The 19,254-nt window shown below is 34.1% G+C and overlaps 1 protein-coding gene across 7 annotated transcripts in view; it reads right to left on the bottom strand.

The window, feature by feature from the left end:
- Positions 1-4,569: 4,569 nt before the first annotated feature.
- The window catches only part of TRAF5 (TNF receptor associated factor 5), a 51,113-nt gene continuing 36,428 nt past the window's right edge, over positions 4,570-19,254 (bottom strand). For all 7 annotated transcript variants that reach the window (XM_074222605.1, XM_074222602.1, XM_074222604.1 and 4 more), the window contains 7 exons: positions 17,894-18,058; positions 16,987-17,064; positions 15,061-15,135; positions 11,378-11,470; positions 10,103-10,243; positions 8,576-8,744; positions 4,570-7,717 (listed from right to left, as the gene is read on the bottom strand). In XM_074222605.1, the coding sequence (XP_074078706.1) occupies positions 7,140-7,717; positions 8,576-8,744; positions 10,103-10,243; positions 11,378-11,470; positions 15,061-15,135; positions 16,987-17,064; positions 17,894-18,058 (1,299 nt within the window). In that variant the 3' untranslated portion in view covers positions 4,570-7,139. The remainder of the gene's footprint in view (positions 7,718-8,575; positions 8,745-10,102; positions 10,244-11,377; positions 11,471-15,060; positions 15,136-16,986; positions 17,065-17,893; positions 18,059-19,254) is intronic.

The raw sequence follows: 19,254 nt of genomic DNA, 5'->3' as shown, positions 1-19,254 counted from the left end.
TAGTTTGTACTGGACCCAAATGACTCTGGAGGAGAAATCCGTTGGTGACTTTAGCACAGAGTCCCCCTCACTCAAATCCAATTCATGTTTATCATGGCATCACCTCCCTGATGTCATGGTTGTTACAAATGGCTCTTGAATACACTTAGTCCAGAGTGATTAAAATGCATTTCGTTAAGATAGCTTAATAAATGGTACATCTCTCTCAGGGTGGGAGAAGGGTGAGGAATCTCAGAAGTGGAAGGTCTTTTATGGACTTTGAAAAGCTTTGTTCCTGCCCTTCATGTCAATCATTGGCTGGAGTTACAATCTAGTTGTTTCTCCCACCCTGCTCACCATACTAATGAGCAAGACAGCTACCTCCCCCAGCATGCAGAAAGGAAAGGTCTGAGAAGGTCAAAGACCCCAAGTTATCTCATCAGTTTTTGATGAGATTGAGGCTAAATCTTTTATCTTAACTCAGTACCTGCCCATAGACAACAATATAGGCAAAACCCCAGTCTTTGTAATTGTAACAATTCTCTCTTCATATTTCTCATCATGGTCTTCTTCAAAAATGAAGGACAAACATTTATTATGAACTTAAAATGATGAATATCAATATTTTTTATTGATTAAAAATAATTTAATATGAAACTGAATCTTTTATGTAGAGCTTTGGATTTTAAAAGTATTTATTAAAATAATTTAACATGATGGTAGCAGATGTGCCATGTTTAGCTATACCCTATACTCTGAGTTTCCTTCTGCTCTCTTGAATTTCATTAATATTCTTTTCTTCCTTTTTTAAAAAATGGAATAATTACCAATACTCCCCATTCCCTTCCCCTAACTCTTCATAAAAAAACCCTGCTTGAAACAAAATAAGTAAAATGATCAAACAGCAAAAAATTTTACACATTGACCATTTGCTATTGAAAGTGCATCTCATTTTACACTTCTAGTCCCTCTCTATCAAGAAATGGGAATTGTGCTGGTGAAGTCCTCTCAAGTGTTAAAGAAGCATTTATATTAAGAAAACCCTGCATTCCAAGGAACCCAGGATATTCTGCTTTTGCAATAAGACTGTTTTGCTAACTGAGGCATTAGCCATGGGAGTCGTACTTTTTCTAGTCAAAACCATATGAAGGTCATTAGGAACTCTAAACTATGAGGGTCCAGTAGTAGTCATCCCACCATCTAGTGAGATAACATATTTTGAAAACATTACATTCCTCTCTTTGTGTCTGTTGCTGGGGTAGATTTCTGTGAATAGACTGTACCCCCTGAAATGCAGCCAATGGGCTAAAAGGGAAGGGGGGGTTGGGGAGGAATTGCAATTAAAATCTTTATAAACCATACTTTTGAACATGGCTCTTTGAGGGACACTTTTTTTAATTAAAGATTTTATTTATTTTGAGTTTTACAATTTTTCCCCAATCTCACTCCCCCCACCCCCCAGAAAGCAATTTGTCAGTCGAGGGACACTATCTTGGTGTGCCTGGGAGTCCTCCCTTTTCTCAAAAAAAGGAAATAAAGACTTTCCTTTGCTCAGACTAGTCTCTGAAAATTTTAATTAGTATATTTTTACATACTATATATGTAGGAATATAAATATATATATTTATTATGTACTATATACACACAGGAATCATGTTTTTCCATTAATTTTCTAGAATTCCAGTTAGTCCTTGCACTTAGTCTTTCAGTTTTTCAGTTGTTTTCCTTTACAAGCTCTAATTGTATAAATTAATCTTCTGTTTCTATAACTTTATTATATATCATTTCATAGAGGCCTTCCCAGGTTTCTCTGAATCCCTTTCACCCTTTTTTAGGATACAATAATATTTCATTTGAATCATTTCTTCAGTCACTCTCCAAGTGATGGACACTCCCTTTATTTCCAGATTTGTTTTTGCTCTAACAAAAAGTTCCTATTATGAATGTTTTTTACATATGACTCCCCCCCTTCTTTTGTCTCATTGGTACTAATTTTGTTTACATTATTGTAGCATGGTGTATATTTTTCTAGTAGTTTTTGTTCACTTGGCTCTCCCTCTCCATGCAAACTTATCTTGTGTTTTTCTCTGCATTGTTCATTCTCCCTTATCTACTATAACAATATTTCATTACATTCATATGCTGCATCTTCTTTAGTTATTCCCTAACTGATGAGAAGCCACCTTATTTTCATTTTTTTGTTACTGTAAAAAATACTGCAAATATTTGGTGCTACTGTCCTCCATGTATCTTGCATTCTATCTAAGTAGGACTAGTCACTGTCCCTTGCTAACTGTTAATTACTAAGCCTTTATTAAGTGTTTACTATGTGTCAGCGAGTGTACTTAAGAGCTGGGGATAAAAAAAAAGACAAACCAGTATTTGTCCTCTCAATTCACAATCTAATGGACAACTTCATGGTCACATGTCCTGAGATTTACTACCTCTGTTCCTTTGCTCATTCCTCTATTATGCCTGTAATATTATCTGCTCCCTTTGGTTTTCCACCCATTCTTTAAAGCTCATTCCAGACACCACCTCTTTTGGGAAGGCTTCTCTGAACCTATTAGTAATGACCTTTTCATAAAACTTTTCCTATATTTCTCTTATATACTTATTATTTTTTAGTACTGTTTTTGTTTGCATATTATTCAGTTCTCAATTCAGCTTGGTTAACAGTAAGTGCCTATTCACTGCAAAGCACTGGGGAATATAAAAAAGAGATAAGAGTTTATGCCCTCAAGCAGTTTATAATATAAAGGACAACTATCCATGAAAAAAATATACATACAAAGCAAGCTATATGCAAGATAAATAGAAAATAATTAACAGAGGGAAAGCACTGGAATTAAGAGGGGTTGAGGAAGGCTTCCTGTTTGAAGATGGGATTTTAATCAGGATTTAAAGGAAGCCAGAAAGGTCAGTAGTCCGCGCAGAGGAGGGAAGAGTATTCCCAGCATGGAAGACAACCAGAGAAAATGCTGGAACCAAGAAATGGGAGTGTCTTGTTTAGGGAACATCCCGGAAGCACTGGATTGAAAAGTGCCTTTTGGGGATTAGGGTAGGAGGGGGTTGAGTTGTAAAGGGATTTGAATATCAAACAAATTATCTTGGTTTCGCCTAGAGGCAATAAGAAGTCACTAGAGTTTATTGAATATCAGGCTGTATTATATTGGTGACTATCTTTCCTAAAGTTTCTCTATTATCCAGAACCTATCACAGCACTTTGAACATAGTGGTGTTATTTAATAAATGCTTAATTGGTCTGAGTTCATAAAATTATCTATCAGAAAGTTGTGAAATGACTCACTGTATTAGGGAAGAAGAGAGAAAACTTGGAATTCAAAATTTTAAAAAAACGAATATTAAAAATTATCTCTATAATTGGAAATCAAGTAAATGTCCTTCAATTGGGGAATGACTTAACAAACAGTGATTATATATGTATTTATGTCATAGAACACTATTGTTCTATTAGAAACCAGGAGGGATGGGAATTCAGGGAAGCCTGGAGGGATTTGCATGGATTGATGCTGAGTGAGATGAGCAGAACCAGAAAAACACTGTACACCCTAACAGCAACATGGGGGCGACAATCAACTTTGACTCCCTCATTCCATCAGTGCAACAATCAGGGACAATTTGGGACTCTGCAATGGTGAACTGTGGAATTTGAACAAAGGCCAAGGACTATTACCTTAAATTTAGGGAAAAAAAACTGATATCTTATTGTCTGATCTTGCTATCTCTTATACTTTATGTTTTTTTCCTTATTAAGGATGTGATTTCTCTCTCATCACATTCAATTTGGATCAATGTATACCATGGAAACAATGTAAAGACTGACTAATTGCCTTCTGTGGGGGATGAGAGAGAGAAGTAAGATTAGGGGGAAATTTTGTAAAATTCAAAATAAATAAAATCTTTAATTAAAAAAAATTGTCTTGGGGCGGCTAGGTGGCATAGTGGATAAAGCACGGGTCTTGGAGTCAGGAGTACTTGGGTTCAAATCCAGTCTCAGACGCTTAATAATTACCTAGCTATGTGGCCTTGGGCAAGCCACTTAACCCCATTTGCCTTGCAAAAAAAAAACTAAATAAAAAAATTGTCTTTACGTGTAATTGGAAAAAGTAAAATATTATTTAAAAAAGAAAGTTGTGAATATTGTTATGTGAAATTTTAGCTGATTCTCGTATGCTACCAAATCTGGGGATCATTTGGAAAGGAGACAAACTTGACTACATGGATTCTTAACTATATTTCTGTAACCCACCCTCATGAATGATAATACCTTGTAATTTTATAATGTGTGTCTATTTCTTTAAGTTACTTAAGTTCTCAATGTATCAGTTTCCTCATCTGTAAAATGAAGCTGTTGGACTAGATGGTTTCTGAAGTTCCTTTTAACCCTATATAGCTTTGATTTCTGTGAACATTAGTGAAGACAAACAGTAAATACTTTTTAAAACCATTTTTAAAAATACTAATTTTTAAAAATATTTTTAAAATATTACTATTTAAAAATTTAAAAATAGCTTTAAAAGATTAAAAGTAAGTGTTCATAACTTGAATGAATAAAAATAAGTCTCACTAGATTATTTTAAAAACACCAGTCACCTTTATTTCATCAACAAAATGATATCTTCTAACCACAATTATTTTTATATCTTAATTATTGATTAATGGTGGTTTGAACCAATAAACCAATCAGCTCAAAAGTTAGACTTTTTATACATAGTTTGATGAAAATAAGAACTTTGTCAAACACTTAGGATTTACACTAAACTCATTAAAACATTTTCATGACCCTTCAGAACAGACAAATGTGGCTTAAAAAATGTGATTAAAAAACACTGAAAAATCATCATAAATAATTGTAGCCACCTGGGCTTAATATGAATTAAAAAAATAATAAAATGCTTTCAATGTCTGTCTGAGAGCATCTGTTCACATTATAAATCTGCAAAACACAACACAATATACCAGAAGTTACAGAGGGAATCTTCAGTGAAAGGCTGTTGTTTCCATATGTCTTTATAAATAGTTTGACCCTTCTGAAAACTGCTTTACAACTATTTTCAACATCTTAATATTTTATGGGAAATGTATGGTTTCCATCAGTCTCAAAAGAGACTTACACAGTTGGCTTTTTTTTAAGTTGATACTGCAGTTATTATTTAGTAGGCCATTATTACCCTTATATCATTGAGTAATTTACTTTCTAATATGAAGAAACAATATTGTCCTTTGCATGCATTTGCAAAAACAAACTGATTTTTAAATAACATAAGAAAATATTGCATATGACAACAGAGTTACAGGAAACATTGCATTCAACAGAATGCCATTCTTTAGGGGCAGCTAGGTGGCACAGTGGATAAAGCCCGGCCCTGGAGTCAGGAGTACCTGGGTTCAAATCTGGTCAGACACTTAATAATTACCTAGCTGTGTGGCCTTGGGCAAGCCAATTAACTCCATTTGCCTTGCAAAAAAACCCTAAAAAAACAAAACAGAATGCCATTCTTTGGCAAAAGGAATAAATACTCTTTCCATTATAAACAGAATTGTATTTATTCTTAGAACTAAACATGTGAATGAGAACCTTTAACTTTTCCATTCTTCACAAAATTCCTGTCAATAATATGTCAGAAATAATTAAAGATGATGCAATTAAGTTTTATGCATTCCTATTATTCCTATTTTCATATAATAACAACTGACATCTATATTGGATTTCAAAGTGTGCCAAATACATTTTATTTCCACCTCCTAACCTATGAGGTAGGTACTGCAGAGAAAAATAAAGCTCATAAAAATGAAATGATTTGCCCATGGTCACAAAGCTAATAAGTTTTAAGAGTTGGAATTTGAACCCAGATTTTCCTGACCCAAAGTTCAGTAAAATATACATTATCCCACACTTTGAATTCCATAGTCCTCACAAAAAAATGCATCACTTTTTGAAATCAGTATTTACTAATTGTATTATATTAAAAATCAGTTTCAATGCCCAAATGAAGTTGATCTTCTACTTTAAAGCCCTTTTGCAATCTCCTCATTCTATTTTCCTCAACAATACTCAAAGGGATCTATGATCTCATCTAATGAAGTGCACAATCTGTCCATGCCTTATCATCCTGGGATATGATATGCCTGTCCATGTCTAAGATTCCCATAAAGAATCCACACAAAATGCAGGGGAATTTTCCTAGCCTTCTCTCAATAATGTGATGATACCAATGGAGCTCAATAACTGCCCATTGATTATCCCTAGTTTTGTCACATGGCTAGACATTATCTTCACTCTTTTCTTCATACATACAAAATTCTACCTATCTCCCAAGTAATTCAGTTGGGAGTTTCAAAGTGTTTCTCACCCTACTAATTTGTAGATTCTTAACCTCCAACTAAAGGGAATAATAAAAACCCCTTTCCTTTTATAGAAGCTAAATATTAGCTGAACAAACCTCCCTATCACCCTATTTTTGTGCCTTTCAGCATCTTTCTGCTCCACTATGGGAAGGAAGAACAAATGTTCAATTCATTTACCTTTCTTCAAGTAGGATTTTTACTACCATGCTTACAGATTACTGAAGAGCTTCATAAAACTTTTAATAGAGCTCAAATAATCATATGATTAAAACATCGCCCCAAAGGGTCTGGTCCTAGTTGGCTATCTTAGACCTATACTAAAATTAATTATTTACAAAATGAGAATAACTTGTCATGAAAGGTATTTCTTGAGTTGGAAAGTCAGGTCTAGAGTCATAGTTTTATATTATCATCATCATTAGTAACACCATTAACAAACCTATTGAGAAGCACTTTTGTAAGTGCTAAAGACACAAAAGTTCCTGCCCTCAAGAAACCCACCATCTAATTGAAGAGAAAGGCTTATATATCAAAAGATATATAATAATATGAAAGGGAATAGGGTGAGTGTACTAACAATCAAAATGAGGAATACATTTAGCCTATAGATAAGAAAAGACAAGCTAAAACTTTGGCATCATTATATAGCTTTAAAATATTAAGACAAAAAATCTAAACACATTTTAGTAATGGGTTGAAATTCAGTTCACTCTGGCAATTAATTCTGACCATCAATATTGTGAATTCAAGAGCTTCTCTCATCTTAGCAACAGTGAATCAGGATACTTTTACAGGTCTTCAAGGTCAGATAAATCTACAACCACCTTCATAAATAGTGTATCTTCTTTGATGTAGGTGTTCTTGGGATTCTCCAAAGTAGAATGTGCCACAAAACGAGGACAGCCAGATGCAATATTCATTTCTCCATCAGGTCTTTTAAAGCTACTGCTATTGGGGTCAGCTTTGAAGATCTCTGTAATGTGGTTCTTTTTTCCACTCTGGTCCAAAAGCATCATGGTAACCCTCTGCTTAAAAGGCCACTGCAGCAATGAGTCGAATTCTCCCTTCATCACCACAAAATACAGTGATAAATGTGTCCCTTTTCCTGAACCATCCCCATTTAAGTAGGCTCTTGCACACAGTCGGTAGCCACAGCGGCTGGTATAAAAAGGTTGGCTGAATATGGACACTGTGCGTCCTTCTGTTGCTTCTCTTTTTTTCATCTTGTAGTCCATCACTTTCCATATCAATTTGCCATTATAACAAGTACCCTCTAACATTTTAAATCGCTCTTCATTTTTATTCAGCTGGGCTTTATGGACATTAATGTGGGCATCATGTCTGTTAGTTTGGCCTTCCAAAGTGACTACAAAGAAAAGAGAGTGCCAAATTTCCCCTTAGACAAAGCTGCCATAAGAATTCATCCAAAATGTAGTTGAAATCTAACACAATGAACATGAACTCTATGTATACAAAGACCAAAACCAGATGATTTGAATTGTTATTTTTCAATGACTCACTTGCCCAACAAGTTATTAAAAATAAATAAAAACAAAATTCCCAAACAAAACAAAAAGTCTCTGCTTTTTCTCTGTGTTACAGAAAGCTGGGGATTGAGAGGACTGTGCTCAAGACTCAATCAGTACAACTTGAATAGGGTGTTCAAAGATTTGGATAAAAAGTTCAAGGCAATCATTTTTTTTATCCTTTATATTGGCAACTGCCACCTACCATCCACTTTATTCCCTCATTTCTGACTCCCGTTTCTACATCCATTGCCTTCTCTAGACCAGTGGAAGCTAATTATAGAGATCTTACTTTTTATAATATTATCCAGTTTCATGCACACCAGATGCAATACATTTTTTATGTTTTGCTTTAATCATAGTTAGGGACAGTAGTTTTTGATTTGTCTTGTCTGGATTATTTTTAATTGTTTCTGATAATAACAACTTGAATTTTGCACTGTGCTTAACATATATATTATTATCTCATTTGATCCTTACAATTACCTTAAGAGGCAATTGCTATTACTATCCTCATTTTACAATAAACGAAATTGAGGCTGAGAGAAGATAAACCTAGTCTAAGTCAAGAGTCAAATGTGCATCTTTCTGGCATTCTTATCTATTCTGCCACCTATCTACCTCTGTTTCATAAACTCAAAGTAATTTGGCCCTAGTTTCCAAAACAACCAAAAGCAATAAATAAAACATCAACATACCCAGTCTCTGGTCATAGGTTTCCAGTAGAGTGATCTTCTGCTTTATAGTTTCAATTGTATTCATCAGAGGTCTTAGATCAAATTTATTTTGCTGCTGGTTTGCCACCTCTAATAACTCCCTTACTTGTGTTTCCAACCAAGCAGATTTATCAATGTGACTGGCAAGAACCTTCAAGTGTAATATGGTTCATAAAATTTGAAAGAGAGAGGAAAAAAAGAGAATTTCAGTCAATATTCCAGGTTTATTCCATTTCCTTGGATAGGTTTACTGCCATCACCTATATTCCACAAAAATATTCTTTTCTATAAAATAGCTCACATATATAGCACACATACATATAGTAAAGTTTGTTCTTTACATCAATTCTAAGGGTTAATAGAAATAGTCCAATTTGTGGAGGAGGTAATTCAGGAACAAAGATTAAATTGCTTTCCCATAGGATAAAGGTTAGCAAATGTTTGAGCTTGAACTCAAATCTAGCACCTTTTTCATTATACCATTTACCTTGTGTATAGTAATTTAGTTTTATATGTAAACCATTTTATTTAATCTTCAAAAATATACAGTGTCTTACCATGATTCATCGATATTCATGATTTTTCAAAGTAACCCTCACTCTTCCTTCCCTCCCACTCCAATTGCATACTTCCATTCTATTCATAACAGTGCTAGGAATAGATAGAATCCAAAACAAATGGATCACAGTATTTAGAGTTAAAAGATACATTGCAAAGAAGGGTGAGCTCTACAAATAAATCATGTTTTTTTCTTGTTGATTTTCTAGATTTAAGAAAGTCTTAATAATGCAGATTAAACTTAAAAGTGTATGTAAGTACTTTTTAAAATATTTTTCAGAAAGCTCTGTTGATAAAAATTTAGTAGTACACCTCTCTGTCTCTCTATATATTTGCTTGAGCTCAGCTTCAATAGAAAATTCAGAGAATGAAGTCATTACTAGTCTGAGGGCTTGAGGGCTTATTAACAAATAATACTAATTTGCACTTAAATTACACTTTAAGGTTTGCAAAGTGCTTCCCTTCTATTGCCATCAATTAAGCCTCACAATAGCTTTGCTTTGAGATCATGTAGTCCAAAATCTTTTTTTTTTTTTTGTGGAAGAAACTATAACCCAATTGTGTTCTTTCTTACCTAGTTAGGTATATGAGCTATACTCCATGGAAGCAGTCCTTTCTGCTTAAACTACATTTGGACATATATGTAAGCCAACTTCTTAAATATTTTCAAATATATGATAAATTCAGTAGACAGTGGGAATCCGTTAATAATTCATTGACATTTGTGAACTGTAAAATGTCATTTTAGCTTTACTTTAGGAATTTTAGAAAGACTATAGCATTTTCAAAGGAATTAATTTCACTTTATTGACTGTACAACATAAAACTACATATCCTTGCAGTGACTCTGGGAATAAGAGAATATTATTGGTCCAATAGATCATAATAGTTATTATCACACTTTGTAGGCAAATGAGAGGAAAAACAAATTTTGAAAGGATAGAAACTCACCTGAGTACTTGCCAGCAAATTACCATTTTTGCCAAATAGCTGTACAAACTGCCTAAACTCCTTTTCAAATTTCTTCACAGTTTCATTTAACTGTTGAATTTTGTTTTCTTTTAATTCTAAGTTCTTGTGGAGGTCAGAAATCTAATAAAAGAAATTAGAATAATGAAAAAAATCAAGCCATTTAAAATGTTTAAGTTAAAATAAATAATATAAAGTAATAGTGGAAAAAAAGGCAATTTTGCAGTGTTTCCTAAAATTTTATAAGATCTTTTTCTAAAATTTAAGACAATGATATTGAAACGTAGTACCTCTAGTAGCAATAACCGTTAATCCAAGAATTATAAGACTGGTATTAAATTCATTCATTCTATATTTGTCTAGGGAATAACTACTACATAAAATTGCCACATTAGATGCTATATAGAATATAAAAGCACAAGACAAAAGCCTAAATTCTCAAGAATGTTTATAATCTAGATAAGGAGATAAGGCATGCAAAAATAATAAAACCTTATATTTGTATAGCATTATATTTTATAAGCACTTTCAAATAAATTTCATTCGATCTTTTCAACTTTCTGAAGTAGGCAGAATATTATTTGTTATCTCTATTTTAGTGATAGAAAAACTGAGACTTAAGAGAGGCTAAATTATTGTCCAAGTGCATGCAGGTAGGTGGTAATAAAGCTGAACCTTGACACCAGATCTTTTCATTGTAAGCCAGTGGTTTTTCCCCATTATCCTACAAAGTACACAAAGTAATAAGAAAAACTTACAAAGCAGCTCATTTTATGCCATATGATCAGCAGTTTGTTTCTAATCTATTGTTCATTGCCTGATTTAATTCAGGTCCTAGTTAATTTTGTGGGGAGTTAACATGGGTAGTTTGAGGCTTTATCAAATAATACTAAGCTTACTCAAGATGGAAAAATTCTGTCTCTTCCTACAGTTAGAGAAAGATGTGGTCCTCGACTTGATTTTGGTAAATGACATCCCCTGGACCTGAAACAGAACTAAACCTGGTTAATCAGGTCATGTACATATCCAGCAGTAGATTTTTCAAGGGGAAAAACTCAAAACCTAACAAAAACCCTGCTCATAATTCCTTTGCTGTCCTTGTTGGCAGTTTTTTAAAAAAAATATAAACAATTACTTCACAGAAAAACACGTTTCCAGTTATCTTGTTTTGATGTACAGCAAAATACAAATATTTAAGGATTTTTAGAAAAAAGGTAAATCCTAATTTGTATCTTAAATTTACATTTTAAAGTTTACCTGTTCTTCTAATTTGGAATTCTTTTCTAAAACCAGGAGCATGTGTTCTCTCAAGGCAGAATTCTCATGTTCCTTAAGATTTATCCTTTTGTCCTTAAGAGAAAAAAAATGAAGAGAAAAAAGCAGTCAATAAGCCTCAGAAATTGGAAAATAGGGACATTTTTCATTAAGGATAGTCTTAATGCCTTTGCTCACTTGCAGAGTTTGTTTATTCATTTGCTTTAAGGCAAGATCCTCTTCTAATTTCAGGATATATGAAAAAATCTGAAATTTTTTTAAGAATGGAGAGGCACTATAAAAAACTCTACATATTCTTTGATCCAGCAATACCACTACTAGATCTGTCTCCCAAACAGATCATAAAAAAAGAGGAAAAGGCCCAAATGTACAAAAATATTTGTAGCAGCTCTTTTGGTAGTGGAAAAGAATTGAAAATTGAGGGGACACCCATCCATTAGGAATGGTGGACAAACTGTGGTATATGAATGTCATAGAATACTATTATTCTGTAAGACATCATGAGCAGGTTGGATTTCAGAAACCCTCGAAAGACTTACACGAATTGATGCTGAATGAAGTGAGTAAAACCAGAAGAACATTGTACATCTCAACAGCAACAATGTGATTATCAACTATAATAAACTTAGTTCTTTCCAGTAGTACATTGATCAAAGAAAATTCTAAAAGCCTGGTAATGAATGGAAAATGCCATCCACATCCAGAGAAAAAAACTGGAGTCTGAATGCAGACCAAAGCATACTATTTTCACTTTTTAAAAATTAGGTTTTTTTTCTTTCTCATGCTTTCCCCCCCTTTTGTTCTGATTCTTCTTTTACAATATGACTAATTTGGAAATATGTTAACTTGATTGTACATGTATATATAACTTATTTAAGAGTACTCTCTGTCATAGGGAGAGGAGAGGGGAAGGAAGAGGGGGAGGTAGAAAAATGTGGAACTCAATCTTACAGAAAATGAATGCTGAAAACTCTTTACATATAATTGGAAAAAATAAAATTAAAAAAAGAATGGGGAACACTGTTCAGTAATTTAAGGATGACAACAGCTGCAAGATCTCCAAGGATTGATGAGGTAGATCCCCAAGAATTATCAAATGGGAAATCATCCAATTGGAATCAGAGAAAAAAAGAGATGAGCACTGGTAGTTTTATAATACTGGGGAACTGGAACATCCATTTGTGGATGTTGTAACAGCAGAGAACATCCCAGGACTTGTTATCTATTTTTGGTAGTTTATATGACTATAAGTATAGATAGAATCGAAAAAAGTATTGCCAAAGATTATAGTATCTTGTTAAATTACATCAGCAATACTAGAAGTATTTTTAATCTTTGCTACTCACTGAAGGCAAGAGATATATCAACATAATAGGACATAAACAACTGGTTAAGAATATCATGTCTGAAAATGTGATTTGCATTTTGATTTGCATTTCTGGATTGTGGCTGAAAATAATGATGATGTTTTTCCTTTGTTCTCAAAGAAGACTATGACATCAGGGTGGTGATGCCATGACAAACACATGAATTGGATTTGAGTGGGGGGGGGGGCTGTGCTAAATCACTAATCTCACTTTCTCCTCCAGAGTCATCTGGATCCAGTGGCCAGATATGAATCAGGACAACTTGAGATGGCCCTGGATGTGAGACAATCAGGGTGAAGTGACTTGTCCAAGGTCACACAGCTAGTGAGTTCCAAATGCCAGAGAATAGATTCCCATTTTCCTGATTCTATCTAGCTGAAAATATAGACACAATAGAGAGGTGCTACTATATAAGGGGACAAATAACTATTGAAATTCCCAGATATTCATAGGAAACAAAGAGAAAAGGAGTCAAGGATAAAATGAATGGCTTCAAATATCCAAATATTGCAACAAGCAAGATGAACAATAGGTCCCAATGCAAAGGAGCAAATCTGATCTCAAAGGTATCAATAAGACTTTTTGAGCTGAATAAACATTATTGTAATATAGATCTGGATGAATGCAGCAAATTCAAAAGAAAAAAGATAGCTGAAAGATGATATGGGAAGTATTGTTTACTAAGGAGGTAACCTGCAATGAGATCCAAAAGTCAGAGAGGAAAAAATGGTGAGATTGTTTGGGTGAAGTTCAATGGAGACATATATAAAAGCAGTTTTATTATATGAATATACTATAGACCATATGGATAGAAAGAAGTAGTAGATGAGTTTAGTAAACAGATCACAAGCCTGGAACAGAGACAGGCAATTGTGATGAGGATTTCTTGGTGAAGATATTAGAGTGATTTGCCATTTCCTTCTCTGGTGGATTAATGCAGACAGAAGTTAAATGATTTTCTCAGGGTCAAACACCTAGTAATTGTCTAAGGAGGAATTTGAACTTAAGTCCTGATTGCAGGCTCAGTGCTCTAGCCACCGTAACACCTAACTGCTTCAATTATCCAAATATTTTTATTAATAAAGGAGAAGGGAAGGAGAGGGGGAGGGTGCAATTCTATAGCTGACTCTCATCAACAGAAGGAAAGTGACTACAGAAGATCAAAATAGGATCAATAGGTAGCTGCAAAGAAACAAATTTAGGCTTCCTATAACTTGAAGGTATCCAAAGGTGACTGGACTGCCTCAGGAAGTGTGAGTTCCCCCTCATTGAAAATCTTCAGGTCAATGCCAGGTAACCACTTGTGAGACATGCTGTTTAGTAAGGACTCTTTAGTTCATGGATTAGACTAAATCATTATTAAAGTCTCTTATAACTTTGAAATTCTGTGAATTCACTATAATATGTGACAATCTCAAAAGACAAAGGTAGGCTCTCTAAAGGGGAAGATAAAAAGATTTGATCATTAATGGAATGTCTAAGGATTTTTCCTTTTCACTGAGGTCACAAGCCTTTTGTACCTCATATAGCTACACTGAACTCAACATTATCTCTAAAAATTTATCTACTTTGTGGATTAGATCTATTAAATTTGTACCAAGGACCTGAGCAATTTATTCATTAATTACCTGATGTGTACAAAACACACCTGATTTTTTTATTTCAGCCCAACTTAACTATTACAAAAAAAAACAAATTTCCAATCCAAAGGGAATGATTTTATAGTTTTTCTGTGTGATTACTACTTCTAATCAGGATACAAAACTGAGAGTAACTATAACTTAGAGATAAAACAAACATAATATTTGTACTCAGACCTCAAATAAATTAGTCATTCTCAGTCATTCTGTTTTAGAGCATTTTTCAAAGAGGATTTTCTGAAATTGTTTTCATCACAACCAGAGGTTGAGGGTTGTATTCAGGGACAATTTTTTAAAGACAGTAGGCACTGATACCTAAGGTTTCCAGTTACTAGGTTTCAAAGATTCTTTTGGACAAATTGAATCTTTTTATTGTCTACATGATTTTGTAATGGAAATTATTTCAAGAAAAATTATACTGCACACATGGGAATCAATTTATTGTAAGAAACTCAAGAAATTCCAGGAGAATTGGAGTCAAAGCTGTGAATGACTATCACTGCTATATTCCCAGAACTTCAGGAGATTATTCTGGACCCTAAATGGAAGCCTCAGTTTTTAGATTGCATGCAAAAATACCATCAAGGACTGTGAAATAAATTGCATAGTTTTAGAAGGTGGCAGAGAGAGCCAAATTAAAAAGTATTAATTTCCATACCTTTACAGGACAACCATAATGCTTATAGGGGCATTCTTGTTCTACCTCAGGACACACAGTAATATGTTCACCAACCTGTGAATATGAAGAATTCCAAGCTATAATAATACATTACTGATTCGACTCCAATGAATCACTCAACAAGCATTATTAAGTTATGATGGATCAGGCTCTCACTCCATGCTGGAAATACAAAGAAATGCAAAAACCAGTTCCTGCCTTCAAGGAGCTTTACACACAGTGGCATACTTTTATGGTTAATTATTTCTATTCAGCAAATAGAAAGAAAGAAAGATATAATCTAAATACAGATAGATAAATATAAATTGATTTAAGTGGGCCTAGACTACTAACAACTAGGGTAGTATCCAATTGTCAACAGGCCTGTACTAGCTGGTAGGACTTACATGAGCTATTGACACTGCTTTTGAGAATTCAAGATCTTCTCAATGTCATTATGATTATAATTATAATCATACCTATAACTATAACCCATACCTATAACTATAACCCATACCTATAACTATAACCCATACCTATAACTATAACCCATACCTATAACAAAATATAGTATATGTTAAGAGCCCTTTGGGTGGCACATATTCTATAGGAATTCGAAGATCATTTGGTTACATGGAAGAGTTTAATGAAGTAGGTAAGACTTGAACTAGGTCTTAATGAAGGTTGAATTTTGATGTGGTATGGTGATGGGGATAAAAGCACCAATCAATCAATTACTTAAGTACAAAGTGCCAGATCTTCTGCTGGATAGTGAAATCAAGGGCAATATCATGAACAGCTATCCAGAAAATTCAAGGAATTGAGGAAATGGGTACAGTTACAGGATACATTTAGGATTTTTTTTTTAGGTTTTTGCAAGGCAAATGGGGTTAAGTGGATTGCCCAAGGCCACACAGCTAGGTAATTATTAAGTGCCTGAGACCGGATTTGAACCCAGTTACTCCTGACTCCAAGGCCGGTGCTTTATCCACTACGCCACCTAGCCACCCAGCATTTAGGATTTCTAAGAGTGTGTGTGTGTGTGTGTGTGTGTGTGTGTGTGTGTGTGTGTGTGTGTATTTATTTTTTGTGAAGCCATGGGGCTAAGTGACTTGCCCAAGGTCACATAGCTAGGTAATTATTATGTGTTTGAGACCGGATTTGTACTTAGGTCCTCCTGACTCCAGGGCCTGTGCTCTATATACTGCACCACCTAACTGCCCTTAGACATTTATTTTTAATATAAATAGTCTTCTAGTGATGTTTTATGGTCATGAGTCATATCATATCACAGTGTCAGAAGAATCAAAGTTGCCAGTCATCCAAAGAGCAATGGAGAAATGCATGATGCAATGAAGTCTTCAATATATGAAGAACTAAATGCAGGAAAGTCAATATAACAGATGTCATCAGAAAGGTGTATGGCAGGATAAGGAGTTGAGTCAGGGATAACCAACAAAGACAGTTTGGGTCCAGTGTCGAGAGGAATTGAGGAAGGACTTTGCCCAATGAGTCAACTACCATGGAAGATTTAGGGGAGTAAAAAGACAGAATTTACAGAGGAGAAGATAGTATAAATGGGTTAAAACAATGAAGTAACCCCCCCCATTGATGAAATCATATTCATAGAAATATGGAAATAGATACCCTTAAAAATTAGGGAGGCAAAGATTGGCCAGTAGGGGGAAAAGGAAGAGACAGATATTTGGATGAATGACAGGAAGAAAAAAAAGCTGATGCTTAAGCTTGCAAGGGTAAGACTATGATGAAAAAAAATACTTAGGACTACAGAAGGGAGGAAAATCACAGAGAAGTGGGAAGACTAGTCCCAACAATTAAATTATATCTCTAGGACCATCAACTCTACAATACTGAAAACTGCTAAAAGTTTTTAGCAAATGTACTCAAATGACTAATTTACAATACCTTAGTTCTTGGAATAATCTGTAAACAATTATTGGGACAAGATACAGGGTAGTCAGGGCAAAATTTTTCCTTGTGATTCTGAAAAACAAAATAGGTGATGAAAGGAAAACAAAATATGTAAAGGCTGTCTTTTATTTTTAGTAGAGGTTAGAAAGAGAAGTCTCATTGTGTGTGGTATTTAAAAATTTCTAATTTTCTTTTCTATAGTGGAAACTCTTGAAAATCAGAGAGTATTTGCTGTGGTCTTTTCTGAAGGTTCTGAAATAAAAATTAATAACAATAGTATTTTATACTTTTGCTAAATATTAAATCAACATTGATTCAAAACAATCTGATGATCCAGGAAAAGGTATGATTCCCAAATATTTTATGATTTTAAAATTAGAATTATTGGCTCAGTGATGGACAGCACAATGCCAAGGGGTATCAAACTTTAGGAAATGGTTAAGTGAGGGTTCCCATTTTGGGAGGTGATAATTGTTTTCAGCCACACTGCCACCATGATGCAGAGGAACACATCAATGAAAATGTTTTGGAAAGTTCATCTGAAAAAGACCCATTTCTATTGCAATTTGGTAGCTGAAACCTTATATAGTACATTCAAAAATTTTAACAGCTCATTGCTATTTATGTCACATTACCCATAACCACGGATATATGCCTCTGCTTCTTAAGTGAATTAGAACTGAAATACGTCTGTCCAAAGAAAGAACATCTTTTTGTTACCAGGAGCAAACTGAGGAGTTTATATTAGAAGTCTTTCTATATTTTGCAATCTTTTGATTCTATAGAACAGCTGTATAACCCAAAAAAGGATAGATTTTTAAAGTCAGAAATTTTGGGTTTAGCAATGTGTTCTTTGTGTAGTATCTATTCTTTTACAATTATTCAGATTATTCAGTCTTACCTGTAAATTGATTACCACTATTTCCTTTTGGCAATATGGACATGTTTCCTCTCGAAACTGACAATACAAGTCCAGGTGATCTTTCAAATCTTTTCGAAGGACTCTTTCCTGACAGCACTCATTAGAACATTGCACAGATTGAAATAAACACTGTAGAAGGTGATCCTAAAACACATACAAATATGACTATATTTTCAATTAATTAGCATCAATATAGAGAGAAAACACACAAGGATCATCCTAGTGGGGGGAAAAGAACAAAAGTATTTAAGCCCTTGCACTGGGTACTGTGCTAAGCACTTCACCAATATTATCTCACTTTATCCTCACAACAACCCTGTGAGAAGGTGTTCTTTTTAACTTTAATTTTATAGTTGAGGAAATTGAGACAAATTAAATTACACAGTCTGAATTTGAACTCAGGTTTTTGGGTTTTTTTTTTTAACTCTAGATTCAGCCCTCTATTCATTGTTCTCTCTAGTTCTATAAAAAGAACTACTTGAAGTCATATGGGAAATAACAGTCTGATGAAATTATATGCTACCTCTGTGTTTGGACCTGCCACCTCTAATTCTATCATTTTTAAAGTCAAAAGCCATTTCTGCTAAAAAAAAAAGGTAAATAGTGGGAAGAAGGAGAAAGAGGAGCTACTTTGGCAGAAAATGTAAAAACTGTCTTTGGAGAATTAGAGGAGAAAATTAGAGAATTAGGAAAGAAGAGGAAAGTAAAGATATATAATTTACATCTAAATATTTTTCAATTAATATCTGTTGGTACTAAGAAATATACTAGGTGCTAGGGAGGAAGATATTTTTCAAAAGCATAGGGGAAGAGTTCTTAATCAAATTTGTTATCAGATTTGAAAATTTTTGTTGTTGTTCAGTTGTTTCTGACTCTCTAACCACATTTGGGGTTTTCTTGGCAAAGATACTAGATACTTCTTCAGCTCACTTTACAGATGAGAAAATTGAGGCAAACGGGATTAGGTGACTTGCCTAACAAACCAAGACTGGATCAAAGTTTTGGTGGATGTTGGCATAACTATCATCTTCCTTATATACCTTACAAGAATTTTTCTAGGTAATCCTGTGAGTAGGATTAAAAGCTGTTTTGGGGGGCAGCTAGGTGGTGTAGTGAATAGAGCACTGGCCCTGGAGTCAGGAGTACCTGAGTTCAAATCCAGTTTTAGACACTTAATAGTTACCTAGCTGTGTGGCCTTGGGCAAGCCACTTAACCCCATTGCCTTGCAAAAAAAAAACAAACCTAAAAAAAATAAAAAAATAAAAGTTGTTTCTTTGTCAACATTATATCTCAAGACATTAAATGGCTTGCTTTCTTTTTCCTTAGTTGATCTTGCTGG

This window comes from Macrotis lagotis, chromosome 2 (genome assembly GCF_037893015.1).
Source record: "Macrotis lagotis isolate mMagLag1 chromosome 2, bilby.v1.9.chrom.fasta, whole genome shotgun sequence".
Taxonomy (NCBI): domain Eukaryota; kingdom Metazoa; phylum Chordata; class Mammalia; order Peramelemorphia; family Peramelidae; genus Macrotis; species Macrotis lagotis.
The sequence above is the reverse complement of the archived record's forward strand: the minus strand, read 5'-3'. Positions and strand labels throughout refer to the sequence as shown.